The 23,287-nt window shown below is 44.8% G+C and overlaps 1 protein-coding gene across 1 annotated transcript in view; it reads right to left on the bottom strand.

Moving 5' to 3' along the window:
• The window catches only part of LOC115460279 (extracellular serine/threonine protein kinase FAM20C-like), a 100,173-nt gene that overhangs the window by 64,385 nt on the left and 12,501 nt on the right, over positions 1 to 23,287 (bottom strand). Inside the window, exons 2-7 of the mRNA XM_030190074.1 lie at positions 21,926 to 22,098; positions 19,717 to 19,795; positions 17,707 to 17,799; positions 15,889 to 16,004; positions 11,011 to 11,191; positions 829 to 938 (exon numbers count right to left, since the gene is read on the bottom strand). Of these exons, the coding sequence (XP_030045934.1) occupies positions 829 to 938; positions 11,011 to 11,191; positions 15,889 to 16,004; positions 17,707 to 17,799; positions 19,717 to 19,795; positions 21,926 to 22,098 (752 nt within the window). The remainder of the gene's footprint in view (positions 1 to 828; positions 939 to 11,010; positions 11,192 to 15,888; positions 16,005 to 17,706; positions 17,800 to 19,716; positions 19,796 to 21,925; positions 22,099 to 23,287) is intronic.

Raw genomic sequence — 23,287 nt, forward strand, 5'->3', positions numbered from 1 at the left:
CTCACACACACTCTCTCAAACATACACACTCCGAGGAAAACCTTGCTAGCGCCCGTTTCATTTGTGTCAGTAACGGGCCTTTTTTACTAGTAATAAATAAATAACTTGTTTCCCCGCTGATGGGGCATTTGGGGTGCTACTGACAGGAGTGGTGACCTTGGCTTAAGTGGATAGGGAGGCAGGGCCACTAAGCCCAAGGACAATTTTTCCTCTTCTGGTGCTGTACGACTGACCATATTGGGAAAAGATGTCGAGTGGGGGAGGGGGGGAGGGGGAGGAAGCAACAAGATTGACAGTGGCCAGATGTGGTAAGGAGTAAATGCATACCAGTCCTAAAAGTTTGTCATTCTAGGCAGCCATCTAGTTCAACCTCCACAGTTGCATTTCCTAAAAACATCAGCAATGAAGATGGCATCACAGTGCCTCAAGTGGGTGTGGGCTGGTGAGTTGAAATTCAGTGGGCTGGAGGAGCAAGGGGTACCAGAAACAGACTGTCCATTATACATATATTTCCTGGAGTAGGAAATACTTCAAAATAGGCTCGAAAAGCACTGAATTAACTAAATAAACTAATATAATTCTCCTAATCTTCTCGTATTACACTTCTAATATTAGCTAAATAAAACTTGTATCTCCTCTGAAGTCAGTATTAGTGGGAATTGCCCTGTAACAGGTTGGTATGCTGCAGCTACCTGGTGTTGGGCTGAGATGCCTTACCTGTCATGTGTCCCCGTTACATCTTATCTGCCACTCCTCTGCCCATTTGCCTAAGATGCCTGTATCCCACTTTGCTATAAGGATGTTATAACCTTATTCACAGTAACTTACCCATGAGGAAGTCCAGAATACTCATGTCGATCAGGTCGAGAAGGCGTGTTCCATGGTCGTAGGGAGGAGTCTTTTTCACATGCACACAGTAGTCAGAATTCATCTCCCACCTTGCAGAAATGAAAAGAAACAAGCTCAACTCGCAAAGGGCTTTGTGTTTCCCACATCTATTTCCCTTTGATTAGCTAGTTGTGCTGCTACCCTGGCAGTGAGTCGCACGAGAGAGCACAGATTTCCTCCAAACACCACACAACAGCTACCTCTGTGCCCTCAGCGTACTCCAACTTTAAACCACCATCTAGTCTGAAAGAAGATGCATGTACGGGCATTTAGATTCTGCTTTCTAAACATGCACAGCAGAGACCTCTAGTAACTACGAGGTTAACAGAGTATGACCTTTTGACCTTGAATACTCACAGCTTCTGGAAGAGAGGGCTGGCTCTCCTACCTTTTGATGGACTGTGGTAGGAGGAGACACCCTTTGGAGGGAAACTGTGTTATTATATATTCCCCAGTCACTGCACCTTTACCGCAAGAGGAAGAAGCTTGATTTTTGCCTCCTTAACTAAATTCATTTATTTGAAGGGAAGAGGGTCCTCCTGAGCTACCACAGCAATCTGGATTGATAAGGGGTGGAGTGTACCTCACAGAGCCCTACACACCTTCTGAATCTGTGCAAGAAGAAAGCTGGAATGGGGGACCAGCACTCCTCCACAATCCTGATCAAGGAGAGGGAGAAAGAGTAACAACATTTTCACATATTTGACATTCCATTTTACTTACTATACCACAAAATCATTAAAAAGCATCTAAGCGGTTTATCATTTAAATAAAAGAGAACAATGATAAGAAATAGAGTTAGAAACATTAGGAGGTCTAAGTTACAATGGTAAGGGATGGGAGATGAAGGCTTAAAGAACAGGGGGGGAACTAGAGGAGAGCCTTAGGACATCTACCTGGATAAAGAGAAGAACCACCAGTTAAGGAGTAAGGCTCAGACAGCCAACCAAAACTACTAAGGGACTTCTCCTCTGGAAGAGGAGGTCCAGAGAAAGAGAGTAAAGCTGAAATGTCTTTCATCAAGAAGGAACCTCTACGAAGGAAGAGCGTTCATAGGGAAACCTACTCAAGACTGTAAGGGGCCCTTTTACTAAGGTGGGCTGAAAAATGACCTGCGCTGCTGTAGGCGCATGTATTGGATGAGCGCAAGTCCATTTTTCAGTGCACCTACAAAAAAGGCCTTTTTTTGTGGCTGAAAATGGACGTGCGGAAAAATTAAAATCAGCGCGTGCTCATTGGGCCTGAGACCTTACTGCCACCCATTGACTTAGCGGTAAGGTCTCACATGTTAACCAGGCAGTAATCGTCAGCACTTGTACACTGCTGATTACTACCTAGTTAGTGCCACACGGTAGAAAATAGGAAATATTTTCTGCCGCGCATTTGGTACAAGCATTCAAAAATAGAATTAGCACCCAGGGCACATGGTAATCAGGCAGTAGTTCTAATTTGACATGAATTGGCCGCGCATAGGTGCCTACGCACCTTAGTAAAAGGGCCCCTAAGTGACAAACTGTTTTCTTCTACTGCTGCCTGCTGGTGCTAAGCATTTGTCCCATGTTTTCCCTGCCTCATCCAGTTTAAAATGCAACTTCTGACTTGGACTGACTTTATGGGATGAAAGGAGAATGCTGAGTGAGTGGATACTGTGCCAATTAGCCTTCCAGTGTAAACTGCTCACAGCTCCTCCTACAAAGTCTAAAAAAAATTACTTAAGTAACCTGCCTTTATCTCACCTGGCAAAATAGGCTTAATGAATATAAAAAGGAATAAAAAGATTGTTTGGGGTGGTAATTGTTAGTTTCGTGGCCTATTTGTCTCTCCACCCGTCCACAGTTTTGTGATAATTGTTTGAAATGTTTTCTGCAAGGAAAGCATATTTTACACATGGTAAATGACTGTTATAAAATTATGTGCTGGTATGTACACATACAGGTATGCATGACCACAAACTGTACAGATTTAAATGCACACCTTACTGCATAGGCCTAGTGGTTAGAGCACTGGTCTTGCTATCCAGAGGTGGCCGGTTCAAATCCCACTGCTGCTCCTTGTGATCTTGAGCAAGTCACTTAACCCTTCATTGCCTCAGGTACAAAACTTAGATTGTGAGCCCTCCCGGGACAGAGAAATATCCAGAGTACCTGAATGTAACTCACCTTGAGCTACTACTGAAAAAGGAGAGAGAGAGAGAGAGACAGAGACATACATTCTCTGTGGCTCACTTTGGGCAGAGGGAAGGAATTGCCATGTACACACATACTTCTTAAAATATAATCTGGCAATGATGCACATATCATCTCTGTAGCTGGTGAAGATTCTCAAGCCCCACCAGCTGAAGACATTCTCCGCAGAACCCCCTCCCCCCCCCCAGGCACAGGATGCTGGCATCAGTGTCTTCATGCTCTGTCCATACGTGAGAACTGAGCATGTGCAGCCAACATCGGTGGCTGGAAGCACAACTGCCGACTCTCAAAGTATTCAGGAGGCCTAGGTGTTCTGTGGAGAATGTCTTCAGCTGGCGGGGTTTGAGATTCTCCACCATCCAAGGTATTTGTATACATTTGGTTTAAGTAGTGGGGGGAGGGAATGGGTGGTAGCAGGGTTGGAGATGAAAAGCGTGTGAGCTCCCATTCTACCCCTGGATCGACCCAGAAGATTTGGCGCAGTTTATAGATACACCTAGCTGGTTTATAGAATTATGCCTAGCAGCCATTCCTGCACCTAACTCCAAGTGCATCCATTTACACCAAGTAAAACTTGGTGTAAATACTAGCAAAAGTAGCTATGCGGGTCCCAGCTGATAGTGCTCTAACCATACATGAAAAGTCCAGGCACGCCACCAACTTCTACAGGAAGGAAGCAGAACGAGGAGGAGGGGAGCAGCCCTGGTACTGTATTTATTTGACTGGTGGAGCCTCGGCAGCAAAGCTATGGAAGGCTATGCTCCTGCTGGAAAGTATCTGTTTCCAGAACTGGAATATAGAGTTTCTGTCCCATTCTCTATAGTTTTGAATTATTATCAGACCCTGCACACCACTTAAAAAGACATTGCCGTGGGTGAATCTCTTAATAAAGGTGATTAATACATCCCAATAAATAAATAAATAAATAAATAAAATAAATGGATTAATTTAATGATATGTTCAATTTTTGCTTTAGGACTGCTTTTTGGAATAGGGCGGACCCACTCAGTGGATAAGACCTTTACTGGTTGTTTAAAAGAGTTTAATCATTTCTGCTTCAAATGACTGAAGCTCTTACTTGAGGCCTGCTGATGATCTTAAGACTAGGACACTTAAGATCATCAGGATGCCTCAAGTAAGCACCTAGATCATTGCCCTTATTTTACAAACATTTCCATTTGTAAATAGCAGCACATACAGTGGTGGAAATAAGTATTTGATCCCTTGCTGATTTTGTAAGTTTGCCCACTGACAAAGACATGAGCAGCCCATAATTGAAGGGTAGGTTATTGGTAACAGTGAGAGATAGCACATCACAAATTAAATCCGGAAAATCACATTGTGGAAAGTATATGAATTTATTTGCATTCTGCAGAGGGAAATAAGTATTTGATCCCCCACCAACCAGTAAGAGATCTGGCCCCTACAGACCAGGTAGATGCTCCAAATCAACTCGTTACCTGCATGACAGACAGCTGTCGGCAATGGTCACCTGTATGAAAGACACCTGTCCACAGACTCAGTGAATCAGTCAGACTCTAACCTCTACAAAATGGCCAAGAGCAAGGAGCTGTCTAAGGATGTCAGGGACAAGATCATACACCTGCACAAGGCTGGAATGGGCTACAAAACCATCAGTAAGACGCTGGGCGAGAAGGAGACAACTGTTGGTGCCATAGTAAGAAAATGGAAGAAGTACAAAATGACTGTCAATCGACAAAGATCTGGGGCTCCACGCAAAATCTCACCTCGTGGGGTATCCTTGATCATGAGGAAGGTTAGAAATCAGCCTACAACTACAAGGGGGGAACTTGTCAATGATCTCAAGGCAGCTGGGACCACTGTCACCACGAAAACCATTGGTAACACATTACGACATAACGGATTGCAATCCTGCAGTGCCCGCAAGGTCCCCCTGCTCCGGAAGGCACATGTGACGGCCCGTCTGAAGTTTGCCAGTGAACACCTGGATGATGCCGAGAGTGATTGGGAGAAGGTGCTGTGGTCAGATGAGACAAAAATTGAGCTCTTTGGCATGAACTCAACTCGCCGTGTTTGGAGGAAGAGAAATGCTGCCTATGACCCAAAGAACACCGTCCCCACTGTCAAGCATGGAGGTGGAAATGTTATGTTTTGGGGGTGTTTCTCTGCTAAGGGCACAGGACTACTTCACCGCATCAATGGGAGAATGGATGGGGCCATGTACCGTACAATTCTGAGTGACAACCTCCTTCCCTCCGCCAGGGCCTTAAAAATGGGTCGTGGCTGGGTCTTCCAGCACGACAATGACCCAAAACATACAGCCAAGGCAACAAAGGAGTGGCTCAGGAAGAAGCACATTAGGGTCATGGAGTGGCCTAGCCAGTCACCAGACCTTAATCCCATTGAAAACTTATGGAGGGAGCTGAAGCTGCGAGTTGCCAAGCGACAGCCCAGAACTCTTAATGATTTAGAGATGATCTGCAAAGAGGAGTGGACCAAAATTCCTCCTGACATGTGTGCAAACCTCATCATCAACTACAGAAGACGTCTGACCGCTGTGCTTGCCAACAAGGGTTTTGCCACCAAGTATTAGGTCTTGTTTGCCAGAGGGATTAAATACTTATTTCCCTCTGCAGAATGCAAATAAATTCATATACTTTCCACAATGTGATTTTCCGGATTTAATTTGTGATGTGCTATCTCTCACTGTTACCAATAACCTACCCTTCAATTATGGGCTGCTCATGTCTTTGTCAGTGGGCAAACTTACAAAATCAGCAAGGGATCAAATACTTATTTCCACCACTGTACATGTGTAGAATGGGGCCATTTACACATGGTGATGCAGATCACATTTACCTTGGAAGCAGGAATGGTTTGGGCAGGTCTAACACATTAGACACATCATATCTTACAAGTGGAATCAACATTGATGCAAAAACAGAATTTATACCTGCCCTGAAGGCACACACGTGTCTGCTTGATGGTCAGGTATAAAAGCTGGAGTCTAATACCCCTAACACCCCCCCAAGACCTATCTCCCAGCTCCCCTCCCCAAGTAAACAAATCCACCTCTGAAGCATCCTCTTCCCCTCCCACCTGCACCCCTGAAACATCCAATCTCCCTGGTAAGAAGTACCCCCACAGTCGCATAGAGTCTCCGACCCTCCCCCTCCCCTCTGGGCCACTATTAAAGGGGTTTAAAGCATTGATAGAAGGATGAACATAGAGAGAGGAACTGAAGGATCAGGACAGAGAGAGGCAAAGAGAGAGAAAAAAAGAACCAGAACCACACATAAGCCTAGAAATATTCTTTCTACAGTTGAGTCTTTCAGGCATGTACAGGGCAGTTGTAGAACAGGGTGCCTGCTAGGAGCCTGTTCGATAAAGGAATGTTGATGTCTACTTTCCTTGTTGAATAGTAGCTTAGCCGGGTATTTATGTGCTTAGAGGTTAGGGGTGAGCAGTTATGCCAGCCTTAGAGCTGCTGTAAATGTCAGTAATTTCTCTCTTTTAAATTTTGTATATACTGCCTGTAAGCCCACAAGCTATCGAAACAGTGTACGTTCAGATTGCTGCAGATTCACACATAATCTATAGTATTCCATAAGTTACACAGGTTAGGTATGAGCCCTGAACGTGCTCAGCCCCTGTTGCAATTTCGTGCTATGTAAGTCACATGGGTACTTTCAAAATAGCGCCGAGGCAGAATTTTGGCAGTTGCATGTGTGTGTGCACACATGTCATTATGCTAAGCATTTATGCATATATACTCCTGGATTCTATATAATCACGCCTAAAAAAAAAAAATCAGTGCCGAAAAAAATTTAGGCATACTTTATAGAATATGCCAAAATTTCTACGCAGTTTATATAATGCACTGAGTGCCCATCTGCGTGACTAAATTTAGTTGCAGGCAGTTACACGCTGATGCCTAAATTAGGCATGGACCAGATGTATTCTTTAACCATGCGCATAGATTTTAGAAATGCCCATGGCCACACCGCTTTTCAACTATGCAACTTAGAATTTACACACATCACATTACAGAATACGCTTAGACAGTTCTGCATATTCTAATTAATGCCAATTAGTGTCAGTAATTGTTAGGTGGCAATTATCAGCGCTGATTGGGTTGTTTGCTAATTAAGTTGTGTGAGCAAATCCAGAATATGACTTAAGTCATGCTTTGTAGAATCTGGGGGATAATGGATATGTTATAGAGATACCACCACAGGGGGTGATTTTACAAAGCTTTTCCTGCACATAAAGGGTTGTTTTACATGGGAAAAGGGGCTTTTATGACATTGTGCGGACGCATATGTGCATAGATAGTACGTGCACAGAATGGGCCAGATTCGGTATATGGTGCCGAAAGTTAGGTGCCAGGAAGATCGGAGCAAAGGCCATATTCTTTAAAGGGCACCTGACCTTTGAAGAACACTAGCATAGTGCACAGGTCGCACTTATCTTTGGGCGCCAGACTTAAACCTGGTTCTATCAGGTGTAAGTCTAGTGCCCACAGGCGTAGATAAGCATTACTTTGTAACATGGTGCCTAACTTTTGGGAACGCCCATGACCCACCCAGGCCCCTCCCATCGTTGAAAAGCGAGGAGCAGCCACAAGAAGTGGAGGAACCCTCAATCCCTACGTCAAAGTAGTGCAGCACACAAAGGAGTGGGATGATCTGGCACTTTCACAAACCAAGGGAGACTTTGATTGAGCATAAGTCTCCCTTGGTTTGTGAAAGTACCAGATCGAACTACTCCTTTGTGTGCTGCCCTCCCATGGTTGTGCACAGGAAAAGTTAGGCTCAAATGTTATTCAATAGTGTGCACAGGAGATCCATCTGCAACTCCACTTAAGTGCTTGTTAACACCAATTAAATGCCTCATTGGTGCTGGTTATCACCCATTATTCAATTGAGTTGTGCACAGATCTTGGATCATGCAAATTCTGGCACCCAACTTTGGGCGACTTGTACAGAATCCTGGGGAAAGTATGTCCCTACTTTGACACAATCTGCATGAAGACGCTCCCAGGGGTGTAGTTTGGGCAGAGCAGAGATGGAGTTGCGATGTATGTACCCATTTATAAAATACCCATGGAGCAGGTGTAAATTTGTGTGCTTCTAGTTTTTAAAATCATATGAATAATAGTTCTTGTTCTAACACCGCATCTTTAAACTAATGTGAAAGTTGAAAACAGAAATAAAAAATGGTTCTCACCACGGATCCAAAGTATAGCAACACGATAAGAAAGACGCCTTGGTGTCAGAAAAACATAGGGCCCTGTTTGCTAAGGTGTGCCAGCGTTTTTAGCGTGCGCTAAAAATTAGCACGCATTAATGCTAGAGACAATGTCTCTAGTGTTAGTGCATGCTAAAAACGCTAGCTCGGTTTAGTAAACAGGGCCCACAGTGGCCCATAGTGAATAGGCTGCGTCAGCATTAGCGCATGGCAGCCGCTGGTGTAAACGGGGGGGGGGGGGGGGTAAATGAGTTGCGAAGCTTAGAATGAATGAACACCATTCAAAGCTAAATACAGGATCTTTGACAGCACCTTTGGTCTCCCATTGGCAAGAGATGTCACATACAATAACTGATATTCAGTGGCAAAATTACACACGTGACTCTTTCAATTTTGAGAGGAGACAGATTATCACATAGTGTATTGTGAACAGTGCTGGATATATACTCTGAATATGTTACAGCCCATAGGATTGAATGAGGATTCGGAGTGGATCCCTCTTTTGTGACTGACATTTTACTAAAGCCCCTCTGACTGGAGCAGTCTTCCTTTAGGAACCTTATGATTGGCTGAGTTTAGTGGAAGTTTGCATTTTATTTATTTATTTATTTATTTATTGTATTTGTACCCCACATTTTCCCACCTTTTTGCAGGCTCAATGTGGCTTACAGAGTATAGATATGATAACGTCGTTACATGATTTAGAAACAGTCAATCATAAGCAGAGGTTAAAGAGGCTTTAGATGGAAGGTGTTAGGTAAGGTCGTGTGAGATTAAACCTGGACACCATGTTTTGTTTGGTAAATTGATTACAGCAAAAGAATCTGGACCAAATTTAGAGTTAAAAAGAATTTAAAAAAGGAAAACATTTTTTTAATGTTTAAACTGGATTATTCTAACTTTGAATTTTTTTAGTGACTGGCCCTGACACAGAGCACTCCAAAGCCTGAAGCATGATCTTGTCAGCCATACTGTGAGGAAGACAGTATCTTCTCTAAGAGAACGGAGAAGTCAAAGTATTATTATATTACGATAAGTGGATTGTTTCACTGCTTCTTAATATGACCCAGTACTGACTCACTTAGTGGGGATATTCTAAATAGTTTCTTTATACTTGGAATATTCAGTTGCAACTTAACTAGGACCTATGGTTACATTTAATATCTGCTTGAATAAAGGGAGGATTTTTGGTATGACAGCCCATTTTATTAAGTTATAATACTGGATGTTCAGGTGGTATTTGATGATTTGTCTTTATAAAATAGGCACCTGTTCGAACTTCTCGCATAGGCAGCCTGTTATAATATAGTTTTCCATAATGTCTCTTTCTTATTCTTCCTCTCTTTTTCTAAGTTAATCTCCTTACAGGGTTCATATTCTTCTTGCCCTGTGGTATATTGCTGTGAATATATAGATCCGCTGGGCTGTCTCAGTCCCTTCATGGTCAGGGAAGGGCAGGGGCATAGCTACCACTGAGCAAGCCTAGCAAAATGTCCTGGGCTGCCTGCTGTCCTCTGCTCTCTGACCCCACTATCTGCCTTCCTCAACCTGATTCCTCCCCCTGGGGTTCAGTATCACTTTCTTCCTCCCCATGCAGGTCTGATGTCTTCTTTTCCTCCCCTGCATTTGGCAGAGGCAGTGCTTTAGACAGGCCCACTCAGAGCCTTTCCTCTGCCACATCCTGCCTCCTGTGGGCCGATGCAGAGTAAAGGCCCTGGCAGCCAGTCTACAGCACTTCCTCTGCTGGCTACAGGGGAGTGAATGAAAACATTGGTTCCTTCAGACAGAGATACCAAACCTGTGCAGGGGAGGGGGGCAGTAGAGATTCCTGACCCATGCAGGGCGGAGGAACAAAAAGAGAGATACTGGACTCACATGCGTGTGGGTGAGAGAGAGATACTGAACTATTGGGAGGGGGAATTAAGAGTGCAAGAGGAAGAGATACTGGTCCTGCAGGGGGGGGGGGGGCAGGGCTAGCAGGAGAGAGAGGAAAAACACTGGTCTCAGGGTAGGGGGTGCAGGAGGAAAGGAAGAGAGAGGAGAGATGGGCATAGAGAAGGAGAGAGACAGGAACACTGTGGGGTGATGCTGGATAGGATGGATAAGGATGCAGTGGAAAGATGGATGATGATATAGCAAAGAAATGTCAAAAGGACAGAGACCCTGGAAAGAGAGTTAAGAAATGAAAATCTGAAGAGAGACCCTGGGACCAAAGCAATGACAACAAGGGTAGAAAAATGTATTTTTTGTGAATTTATTAATTGTAATATCTCAGCTTTGGGAAATGTACATCTCTGATAGCTTACATTTCAGTTTCTATTTGTATTACTATAACAGGTTTTCTATACAAGTCTGGAAGGTATTTGTTTTTTTGCAGGTTTTATTTACTGGAACTCTAAAGGAGTTTCTCCTTTTTCTATCCCCCCTCCCCCCATCCCTGACTACTTTGGTAGAGATGGTGTTATAGGGAGTGGGCCTATGTTAATTTTTCCACTTGGAGCCCATTCAGTCCTAGCTATGCCACTGGTCCTAGCTACTGTATGTTACTGGCAGGAGGGAGCCCCTGCACTAAGAATGTATCTCCCTGAAGGCAACATAATTCCTAAAGTTTCAGTTTGGGGACCTGTTTCTCATGTGATATTGATGGAGCCCTGAGACATTACCAAGGCCTGCTCCCTAAGATATCAGCGCTGGACATACTTACTCTGCTTTCTTGCTTTTGTGGTAGGAGCGCCTCCATGGGCTGCGCCAGGACTGCCGTTTAGCCAAGGTCGTGTCTGGCAGAAAGGCTGCCATGGAACCCTCGATCTGGTCAGGCTGGCCACACAGAGCATGCTCAGTGGAGCAGTAGTAGGAGCACTCCCCATAGAAGCAGACATTGTTTGCTGGGTAGGGGGAGGGATTAAAAGGGGAGAAATAGATGAGAGAGAATGATGAAGCAGTTAATGATCATAGGCACGAGGGTATAGGACATGTATGACTTCTGGGACAGTTTTGACCTTGAACCTTTATGCAAAAGACATCTTCCCATGCAGAGAAATAAAGGACAATGAACAGTTAACCCTCTTAAGACCTTACTTTTCACTCCCAGTCATTGATGTCCGCCAAAAGGTCAGGTTTTCAGGATATCGCTAATGAATATGCTTGAGAGAGATTTGCATGCCTACTACCTCCAATATATGCAATTTTTTCTCATGCATATTCATTAGTGATGTCCTGAAAACCTGACCTGTTGGCGGCCGTCAAGGGAGTAAATATCACTGTTCTAGGCGCAAACAAGTTCAGATTGATAAGAAAAAAAAACTCACAACATATAAAACTCAATAAAAATACTTCTGCTGGAATAACATGATTCTCTCGGGGCAGAAATAAGCAAGCAAGATTTTGCTTAATATATAAGTACACTGTTGGTGGTGGGGTGAGGATGGGAAGGTATTTTCAAAGTTCATAAAATGTAGTAAAGTGAAAGGATGGGGGAGAGGAACTGATGTGTTTAGAGACAGCTAAGACAGGCCAAAGAGAAACAGGAAGATTTACAGCTATAGGAAGACTAGTCAGTTTCTTGGAGTCATCTAATTCATCAAGATATTTTTCTATAGACACACAATTGGGGGCTCCCTCAGTGAATCAGACATTTTAGGGGCCAAGTTATCAGAATGGGCTACCATTAAATGGGTTATTTTACCACAAGTTGTGCTATTGTCACGTTTTCAAAGCAGGAAACTAGGTTGTGAGCCCTTGGGCCACTGCCGAGGAGCGGCAGGCAAAACCACCCCACACCAGTGACAAGGCAGAGCTTTAATGAACAGTTAGGCTTCACCTGCACCTGGCCGCTTTTCACCAGAGGTTGAGCTTCTGGCTTCAGGTGGCCGGCAGGACTTACTGGACAGGGCCGGGACTGGATATCAGCTAGGCAGCACAGGGACTGAGGGTCAGAGGGGAAAGGGACAGCAGGGCAAGGAACGGGTACAATAAAGGACAGGACTGAAAGCTGAAAACGGCCACTAAAACAGGGAGCAAAATACTGACTAACAAGACACAAAACTAAAAGCTGCAGAGCAGCCAGTAAAATACAAACAGACAAGGACTAAACTCAGAACTACAACTCAGAGACAAGACAAGCAAACAACAACAATCTAATCTAACAATCCACAGACTAGCAAGAACAGACAAGAATCAAAGCAGGAATAAACCAGAAACTGGAAACAGCAGAAGTGCACCAGCACCCCAACATACCAGGGCCTTAGACACAAGGCAAAGGCAGAGAGGTTCCAAATGGCTAATAAGCCCAGCAGCAGCTGAGCTTCAGCTGCCGCAATCATCAGGCAGCTACGGGTGCAGTGCAGGGTCAAACAACACAGACAAGTCTGGCAGCCTGGAAGATCCGGACTGGACTGAGCTAAAGTCTGGAACAGGTGATAGTCCATAGCAGCCACCGGTTCTGGCCACCAGAGGGCGAGGGGAGCACAGACATAACAGCTATATGTATGTAATGAGACCCTATGCTAAAATAGCATGTCTTGTGGGAAAATATACCATCCTAATGGTAACCCACATTTTTTTTTTTTGTTACATTTGTACCCCGCGCTTTCCCACTCATGGCAGGCTCAATGCGGCTTACATGGGGCAATGGAGGATTAAGTGACTTGCCCAGAGTCACAAGGAGCTGCCTGTGCCTGAAGTGGGAATTGAACTCAGTTCCTCAGGACCAAAGTCCACCACCTTAACCACTAGGCCACTCCTCCACTCCATTGATAACGTTCCCTCCATATTGCTTGTTTCACATATCTGAAGGTCTGGTACTTTGTTCCACGTGGAGGGGCATTTTCGATATTTGCTAAAAACATTCAAAATTCAAGTGGGGAATATAGCCATTTTCAAAACAGAAAAACGTCTATCTTTTTTTTTCAATAATGGCTATTTGCTAGACATTTTTGTGCTCTGTGCATTTATCTCTTTGGTCCATTAAAAAAAAAACACGTCCAAGTGAAAAACGCACAAAATCAAGCCATTGGGATGTAGGATGAGCCACCATTCTTAGTAGACTAGCCACACAGTCATCCCAGGAGAGCAATGGGGCACCCTAGAGGGCACTGCACTGGATTTCAGATAAATGCTTCCAGCTACACATCTCACCATGTTCTCTTATCTTGTCTTCTGAGCCTACCAAAACCCACCCAAAACCCACTAACCCCAACTGTACACCACTACAATAACTCTTATGGGTGAAAGGGGCATTTATATGTGGGTACATTGGGTTTCTGGTGAGTTTTGGAGAGCTCACAGTTTCCACCAGAAGTGTAACAGGTCGGGGGAAGGTATGGGCCTGGGTCCACCTGTCTACAGTGCACTGCACCCATCATTAGACTACTCCAGGGACCTGTATGCTCCTCTAGTGGACTTGGCTATAATATTTGAGGATGTAATAGAGGCTGGTGAGTACTATTTTTATTCACATTTTTGACGGTGGGAGCAAGGGAAGGTCATTCCTGATTCCCTCCAGTGGTCATCTGGTCATTTAGGGTACCTTTTGGTGCCTTATTCGTTATAAAAACAGGTCTAGCTGAAAACAGCTTTAGTCCTGGATACAAGTGTTAGGAATCCCCAGATCCCACCCTTAACACACCGCCTTGTGATTTGAACGCACTTTTGATGGACTTCATAGAAAAACATCTAAAAATTGGTTTAAAAAATACCAATTTGGATGTTTTTGTGAGAAGAATGTCCACATGCAGATTTAATCCACTTTTTGGATGGTTTTCTCTGTGAAAATGAGCCCTATGGTCATCATTGATCGTAATGGACATATAATAACTCTTCCTCTCTACAATTCCCTAATGTGTCTGTACACACGAATCTTATTCTTCCACAACATTACTGTATTTGTTCATACTGGAATTGGCGAATGCCTTTACGGTACTATGTAAGCCACATTGCGCCTGCAAATAGGTGGGGTGGGAAAATGTGGGATACAAATGTAACAAATAAATAAATAGAATGATCTCACCTGGAAAATTGTTCCTCCATATATATACACAAATGGAAAATTGATCTGGAAAGGATGAATTACATGGCTACTGACTCAAATATCTGACCAGTCTACACAATAGAATAGCCTGTCAGTTCAGTGCTTTATTGAATGGAACATCTGTGGGGAATGGATGACAATAGGAAGCACCTTCTTAATCCTCAAAGATAAGGAAAAAGGAGCAATTCCAGAAAAAGACCAGCCTATAATGTATTTACCAACCCACATTCAAACTATTTATTGGTATTTTAGTCAAATCAATTTTGATTATCTAAAAGCAAAATCTCTCTGGGGAAACTGCAGGAATTCAGGAGGAACAAAGGATCAATTACTTATTGACAAGATGATGCTGAAAAACAAACTTGTATATGGCATGGATCGATTACAGAAATGTTTTTGATTGTTTATAGGTGGATCATACAATGCACTGAATTATTTGGTATTAGTAAAAAATATACAGAAATTTCTAAAAGCAACAACAATAATGTGGAAAACAAGTCTAATGCAGGAACTGGGTGAAGTATACAACCAAAGAGATATTTTTCAAGGAGATTCATTATCACTGTTGCTCTTCATTCTATCATTAATTCTTCTAACAAAAATATGGTTATCAAAAGTCAAAGCAAAGTCTGAAAATCCCCCATCTGTTATCACTCCTGCTCCAACAAGGCCACTAGACCACCAGGGCTTCCCAGGTATGCCCAGGGAGGGCCTACGGTTGGTGAGAGGGTGGGTCTTGTGATCAGGAGGGGTCACACTTGTGGTCATGGGAGAGTTTCAGTTTCAACCTAAAATTCACTGGCATTTTCAGCCAAAACCAAGGTATGGCTGAATCTGGATTTCAGGCTGGTTTCAGCACTGAAATTGAAACCAAATGTGCCTTCAAAATCTCTTTGATAGACAAGGAAGTTTTAGTCTAAGAAAGGTGTCTACAGCTTGCAGACCTGAGTTTCTGCATATCCAAACAGACCAAAGACAGGACACCCAGTTCTTGCCAAGCAAAATATTTTTCTTTTGTGGATAAATGGTGCCATCCTGTGACTGTTTTGAACACTACAACTCTGTTTCCTATGGATTGAATTCCCTTGGCATTTTCATTTGCAGGGCCAATAAATAAAGCTCAAGATTACCCAGGTCTGGTCCTTCTATTATATAAGAGATGTAGTACTTTAAGAAATGTGTTAAACCCTGATACTAGAGTGTCTGTGTATTAATACTGCTATTCACTGCCTTGGGTGAATCTCTTCATAAAGGCAGTTAATAAATCCCAATAAATAAATAATATTCTGCGTTCCAGCTTAGTCCTACTCAGTTTAGTGGTTAAAAATAACTTTTGATGGGCCCTTCCCAAGTGATACAGTTACTTCCTGCACAAGGAAAATGGAATAATAAGCTTGGGTCTGTGTTCTTGTTCTAGTTGCTGTCTAGTAATGTCAGCAGACTGACGATATTGATTACTCGGTCATCTTTTAAAACTCAAATTGACAGAAAGCCAATAGAAGCACAGACACCAGCCCCACGTGCTTGCCCCTCCAGATAAGCATGTCCCTTCACCTGGAGAGATGTAGAATGTCTTAGCCAGTTTCTTATCAGTGGTGATGTCTCGGATCTCCTTGGTCATGTTGATCAGTCGACCAGCCACAGGTGGGATTCTACGAAAATCCAAGATCCTTCCAAAGGGAACAAAACAAAGTGAGTGAGCAAAAATGGTTTGTAATCACTGGTGATTTAAGTCATGAATTGATGGATCCGATATACCACCTTTCTGTGGTATACAACCAAAGATGTTTACATTTATTATATGCAGGTAATTTTTCAGTCCCTAGTGGGCTCATAATCTAAGTTTTTGTACCCGGGGCAATGGAGGGTTATGTGACAGATTCACAAGGAGCTGCAGTAGGAATCGAACACCGTTTCCCAGATTCTCAGCCCACTGACAGGCCTTTTCTGAACCACCTTCCTACTGCTTCCAAGTTACCCACTTCCAGGACGGAGATTTTAGGCCAGTTCTGGATTTTTGTCAGTCCCATCCTGATGCACTACAACATTGGTTCCAATGGCTGTAATCAGGGACTACAAACCCACACTGCTTTGAAATGTAAGTTCAAAACCAGGACTGGCCAAAAAGTCTACCTCCTTGAACTGGGTCACTTGGCAGCTCTGTACTTTGCAGTAACTTTCCTAAGTTCCTTTGCTGGAACCAGGCACTGATTGTACTCAGACCCTGAGTTCTGTGCTCAGCCCTACAAAGGCAGCTCTGACTTAACTGACCTGGAGTGCAACAGGGCAGTATAATATGGTAGCTCCCCTTGGAGTCAGCAGCATTTTTGCATGGTCCTTTGGTTTGGAACTTGAGAGCTTGGAGCTGAATTCCTAGGGAATTAAGATCTTTCCTAACTGCTGATTTTAGGTGGTAGTTCAGACTTTTATTATTTTATCCGATGACTGTTGCAGTGCAGTTTATGTTGGACTACCCTGTACACTGTTGAGGAGACTGCAGGTAGTGCAGAATACAGTACAGAATATAGTAACTAGGTTTTTGATGAAAGGTGAGAAGGGAACTAGAGCATCCCCTCTGTTGATAAAACTACATTGGTTGCCCATACGGGAGTGTTGTTTGTTTAAAATTTTAATTTTGGCTTTTAAGATTTTGCATTCACAAACTCCACAATTGCTTTGCCTTTTCATTAAAGGGTATGCTCTGAATCATAGATTACCGTCTGTAGATCAGAACCATTTGGTAATTCCATATAGGTCAGTTTTTTTATTGGAAAAGATGGGGAATGAAGGCTTTCTGACAACAGGTTGTTGAAGAATGGGACAGGCTACCATCTGAGATTAGGAAAATACCTATCATATTTGGCCTTCAGGAAGGCATTGAAAACTGATTTGTTTCCCAGATTTTAAATTTTGATTTTATGTGTTGTATTCATGTACTTTTATTATTTCATTGTATTGTTCACCATTTTGTTTGCCAAGAAGAGGGTAAATAAATTACTGAAGTTCCTCCTTGTGTTTGTTAAATTTGACTGATTTTTCTTCTGTCTGTATGTAATGAGCTATTTTGTAGACTGTTGACCTGTAGCAAAATAATTAGGGCCCTGTTTACTAAGCTGTGCTAGAGGCACATTAGCATTCTTAGTGTGTTCTAACCGTGTAGATGCCTACAATATTTCTATGAGCGTCTACACAGCGTGTGCTAATTTTTAGCACGTGCTAAAAACGCTAGCGCACCTTATTAAACAGGGCCCTTAGCGTACTTGAGAGAAGCATCCATTTTCCATAGGACTACTGTGAACTGAGATTGAGGGGGTAATAACCTGCCTGTATAATTGCAAGCCCCACAAGGAGTTTTTAGCCACAGGGAGTTACCTGTCCAGGTGGAAAGCTGCAATTTCAGCATTGTGACGTTCAAAATCCGAGAAGTAAAAGAAGTCAGCTGGAGTCTCCTCATACCGTGATTGCCTGAGATGAGAAAGGGGAAATGGAGGCAGAAGATAGTTGAAAAAAGCAAGAATACAGGCCAAGACCCCTAATTATAATGTCCTGTAAAATTCTCTCTCTCTCTCTGGCATTCTTAGCTTCTGATATGCAGTGTTCTTGTATACATGGTGTTTCCCCTCTCAGTCCTTCTCTTTGTTTTTCCTTCCTACTACTCCTTCTCTTGCTTTCTCTCTAGACCAGCTCCCAGTATGAAACAGCTACAAAGAAATCCTTGCATGGGAGGTAGTCCTGTAGCCAGGGCCGCCGAGAGACTGGGCCGGACCCGGGGCAAGGCCGACCCTGGAGCCCCGCCCCAAGATCATCGTCACCGCTGCCCCCCCAGGCTGCTGTGCTGCAGTCTACACCCACCCCCCTCCATCCGCCACCAGGACAGGCCCCCTGCATTGAAATCATCACCGCCTCACCTGTTACCTCGCTCTGTGACTGAAAGCGCAGCCAGCAGCAGCAGATCTGATTTGCCTCCCTTCGGGCCTTCTGTCCCTGTGTCCTGTCCTTGTCTGATGTAACTTCCGCGAGGGCGGGACACAGGGAGGGAAGGTCTGAAGGGAGGTGAATCCGATCTGCCGCTGCTGGCTGCGCTTTCAGTCACAGAGCGAGGTGACAGGTGAGGCGCTGTGATGATTTCAATGCGGGGGGCCTGGCCCGGTGGCGGAGAGTTGATGGAGTCGAGGGCGGGTGAGATCGGGGACTGCGGCGCTGGGCCCGGGGAATTTTGTCCCCCCCGCCCCCCCCTTTCGGCAGCCCTGCCTGTAGCAGAGCTACCAAGTTACCCATTCCAGGAGGGGGGCGGGGGGGACTCTCCCTCTTGAAATGGGTAACTTGGCAGCTCTGCTGTACTGGTGCCAGTGGGGGCTAAGCATCCCCAGCCGTGAGGAAGCTCCTTCATTATGTCACATGAGGGGTCATTTACATTATGTTTGTAAACCCAGTCATTTAAAAATGTTGGCACCTGTGAATCCCTGTCTAACAAAACTGAACTGAATGTTTGGGTAAAGAATAAAGCCATGACAGTGGGCCATGTAGCAGTGGCGTTCCTTGGTAGGCTGCCACCTGGGGTGGGTCGCCGCTGCGCACCCCTCCCTGAGTGCAGCGTTGTTCCCCCCTCCAGCGCATCACCTCCAAGCCCTCCCCCCCACCGGGTGCATTCTTCTTACCTGCTGGGGTACTGGGAGCAGCCTCGTGGCTATCAGCTCCACTGATTCCCTGCTCTCTCTGCCCCGGAACAGGAAATTACAGCAGAGGAAACCAGCGGAGCCGACAGCTGCGAGGCTGCTCCCTGCACCCCTCCTGCAGCGTGCACCTGGAGTGGACGGCCCCTACCGCCCTGCCCTCGGTATGCCACTGCCATGTAGTAGAAAATCTCTCTGTGTGACAGACATGGAATTGCAGAAAGCTTTCTGTTGCCAACAGCAGCAGAAAAGATATTCAAAATAGAGAGGTGCATGGGAACAAGGTTAGCAGTCCCATGGGATTCCCGCAGAGATCCCCTCCAGGTCCACGAGACTCCCACAGAGATGGGTGCAGGTCCTGCGGGGTTCCCATGGAAGTGTAGTGCCAGTTATTTTGCTACAAGCTGGGTTATTTTAACACAGGAGATGGGTGGGGATGGGTTAGAATACTTGCAGGGATGGGTTAGATTCCAGCAGGGACGGGTGAAATTTCTGTCCCCGTGCAACTTGCTAATTCAAAAGCAACAATCACTGACACAAAATGTCGGTGATTGTGCTTCCATTTACTTCTTGTATGGGAATAGTTCTGGTTGTAATGTCTAGCAACAGAGTCCAAGATCAAATCTGTGGACCTCTGGTGGTGACTAGTGATAAGAACTTAAAGCTGAGGAAAAAGGGTGGTGTGCTGAGAAAGTCACTGCTTACTCACTTCATGGGTTTGAAGAGCGCTTGCCCGAAGTTCTGGAGACTCATAACCAGTTTCAGCTGTGTCCCTCCTGGTTTCTGAACTGCAAGGAAAGCCAAGTAGGGGAAGGTAAGTATAAATCAAAAGTTTTCTGTTGTCTGCTGCAAACCCCAATTACTTTACCCTAGCTGGTCTCTGGAGGGGTCTGTGACAGAATTCTAATTTCTTCCGCTTTATTTTGCACTATTTATCTGCTCTGTATAATCTATTCCTTAGTACATAAGACTTTAGAGATGAGCCCTTGGCATAGGCTGACACAGTACCTGTATGCTGGAGCTCCAACAGTTCCAATTTGTAAGTGCTGGTTCTCCTCAATGTACTCGGTTCATTTGGACTTTAGCAAAGTGAATTAAGGGGCTTTTTTTTTAAACTAAAGTGCAGTAAGTTTTTGCACTTACCAAAAAACTAGCGCACAGTAAGTGCAAAGCCCATGAGGTAAATGCAGGGGTGTGTGCCTAGCATCTACTTGTATTTCCTGTACAGAGCAGACACATACTGCATGGGCACTGCGTTACATGGAGTGGCCAAGGAGGTTTAATTGACAGGAGATGGCGGGAGTGTGCTTGGCCCATTATCTGGCCTGAAGCCAGTAGGCGGAGCTTGCTGCCATATAATGTATTTTGAGTGTATCAAGATGGCGGCTGCTGCGTAGGGAAGCAATTAAACCTCCTTGGGTGTAGATGGCTTCATCCTTGTCACGTAATGCCATCTCCTGTCAAACCTCCTTCAGTGACACGGCAGACAGCGTGGGAGCACATGTGCTGTAATGTGGTGCCTGCCCAATTAAAAAAAAAAGTATTGCTTTGGTGGCATAACCCCCCCCATTCGATCTCCCCCCCCCCCCCCGGTCTGACCTCAAGTCATAGCCGCCCATCATTTCCCCTGATGTGATCCCTCCAGAGACCTCCCCAACCAATCTGAACTCCTGAAGCTCCCCATCCAATCTGATCACTCTAGAAGCCCCTCCCATTTGATCCAATCCCCCCAGAGGCTCCCTCAAACTCAAACCCTTGGCGAAGCCCCACCCCAGTGCAACATTTCTCATTCCCTTTTCCGGGGCACCCCCAAGACTACTTGGGGTAACTGCTGGTCATCTGAAATGACAGGATAGAAGTAGTCCCCCTCTGCTCCCTCCCTGTCTGGCGCCAGTAACCCCTTTCTGTGTTCTTGTGAGACTAATGCCAGGAGTCATCAGTGCCAGAAGAGGCTGGAGTGGAGGGGGAGTGCTCCCCGCCCCATCCCTCTATATGACTAGGGATTACCCCTGGAAAAGTCCTGGAGGTGCAGTAGCCTAATGGTTAGTGCAGCGTGCTTTGATCCTGGCAACCTGGGTTTGATTCCTACTGCAGCTCCTTGTGACCTTGGGCAAGTCACTTAACCAGATACACAAAAAACTTAGATTGTGAGCCCCCTAGGGCCAGAGAAAGTACCTGTATATAATGTGTACAGCGCTGCATATGTCTAGTAGCGCTATAGAAATGATTAGTAGTAGTAGAAGCAGTAGTGGGGGGGGGGGGGGGGGGGCTTAACTAAGTGTTTCAATTCAGGGACTTCTAAGGGGATTGGATCAGGTAAGAGGAGTTTCTATGGAGATCAGATTGAATGGAGGTCTTCACAGTGATCAGATTGGGGGGCTTCTGCAATGTAGGGTCAGACTGAGTGGGAAAGGTTTGTGGCAGGGATCAGAATGGATGGGGGGGGGGTCATCTGGTGGGAGCATGGAGGTAATTCCAGAAAGGAGCAGAAGGGGGGGGGGAACAGCCACCGCCATGGCTTCATGTTAAGTGGAAGGGTGGAAGGTTGGGACAGCTATTGCTGGAAGAGTATGTGCACTTAATGCCACCAGAGGTGGTAAGTGCAGCTGCGTTATCAGCGGTCATGACAGCTTACATATGGTATTGACCTGTGCCTTAGCTGTCATGCTCACAAACAGCTAGTGAGGGTTTTTTTTTTTTACTGCAGTGGCTCATTTTAACATACAGTAGCCATTAGCATGGGTCTGCGCTAATGTCTATTGTATGGTAAAACCTGCACTAGCTGCTTAATGGAACTAAGTAAAAGAGAAAATGCATACATGCTATAAATCTCCCAATTTTTCTCCTGAGAGAGGCAGAATGCGTGAGAGAGAAGAAGAGAAAGGGAAAAGGAGAGAGACAGTCTGCAAGATACACACCAGTGGCTATGATCTTCTGTGTACAGAGCTCCTTCAGCAGCTGGGGGATCAGGGAGTCCTGTCGTGAGTACAACTCATACCGGTTAATGCCGATGTGAAACTTAAGCCAGGTGGGATATGTGTCGTAAGTGGTGTCTCCTGTGGGAAGGATGAACTTCTCACCTGCTTGCACCCTGCAATAAAGAACAATACACAGTCAGGATCATCCTCACAAGGCAAGGGGAAGGGGGAACAGTTTAACAGTGCAAGAGGGCCCAGCCTGGCTTTGCTTCTAGCTAGAGAATGACACAGGGATGGGGACCCAGAGTAATTGCGGGGATGGGGACGGGGACAGAACCCATGGGGACACAGCAGGGACAGATCCCACGGGGACAGGGTGGGGATGGGGACAAACTTTGTCCCCGTGTCACTTTCTACTTTGAAACCTATTAATGAACTGGACTATTATTTATATTTGATTGATGCAGATGACTATATTTTTATTTTTTGGAAAAACAAGCAAACATGTTGGCCACAACTACCAAAATTTGCATGGGGGATCCTGTATATCCTTCTACCAGCACATCTTCTAAGAAGACATCTTCTATTGCAGGAAAGACTGTGGAAGACAGGAGAGCTAGACTGAATCCTGAGATTGTTGATGACTTCTTATTCATCTACAGATTAAAAAATCATAACAGTGATTCATAAGGCATATTTCTCCCCTCTAGGGCATACAGAACGGGTTGTATTTTGTACCCCTGGACACTTTAACAGGGTGGATTAGGATTCCTTGGGGTAGTAGAAGTCAGCTATTGTTGGGGTTGGAAGGGTAGAGGGTGGTGCCGGCTAACACATGGACGGTTAAGTCGATATTCAGAACCTAACCAGCCACAGGTTGCCATATAAAGATACAACTGTGTTTTATGTGGTCCCATTTATGGGGTTACCCTGGCTGGTTAAGTGCTGAATATCGGCACCCCCAAAATAGTTGGCTTTCACTTAGGCGCTAATTGCTAATTTTTCAGCAGAGGTAACAGCTTAAGTACTGCTGAAAATTAGTGGCTAGCCCCAAACAAGGGAAAGGGAAGCGAGACTTGATGTACTGCCTTTCTGTGGTTTTTGCAACTACATTCAAAGCGGTTTACATGGTATATACAGGTACTTATTTGTACCTGGGGCAATGGAGGGTTAAGTAACTAGCTTAGAGTCACAAGGATCTATAGTGGGACTAGAACCCACTTCCCCTGGATCAAAGTCTACTGCACTAACCACTAGGCTACTCCTCCACTCCACAAGTGATTTAGCTGGTCAGTGGACATTTCTGGCTGGTTAAATTGTTATGCAAATCGACCAGTTTATTTATAGTTTTCACTTCCTGAT

This window comes from Microcaecilia unicolor, chromosome 1 (genome assembly GCF_901765095.1).
Source record: "Microcaecilia unicolor chromosome 1, aMicUni1.1, whole genome shotgun sequence".
Taxonomy (NCBI): domain Eukaryota; kingdom Metazoa; phylum Chordata; class Amphibia; order Gymnophiona; family Siphonopidae; genus Microcaecilia; species Microcaecilia unicolor.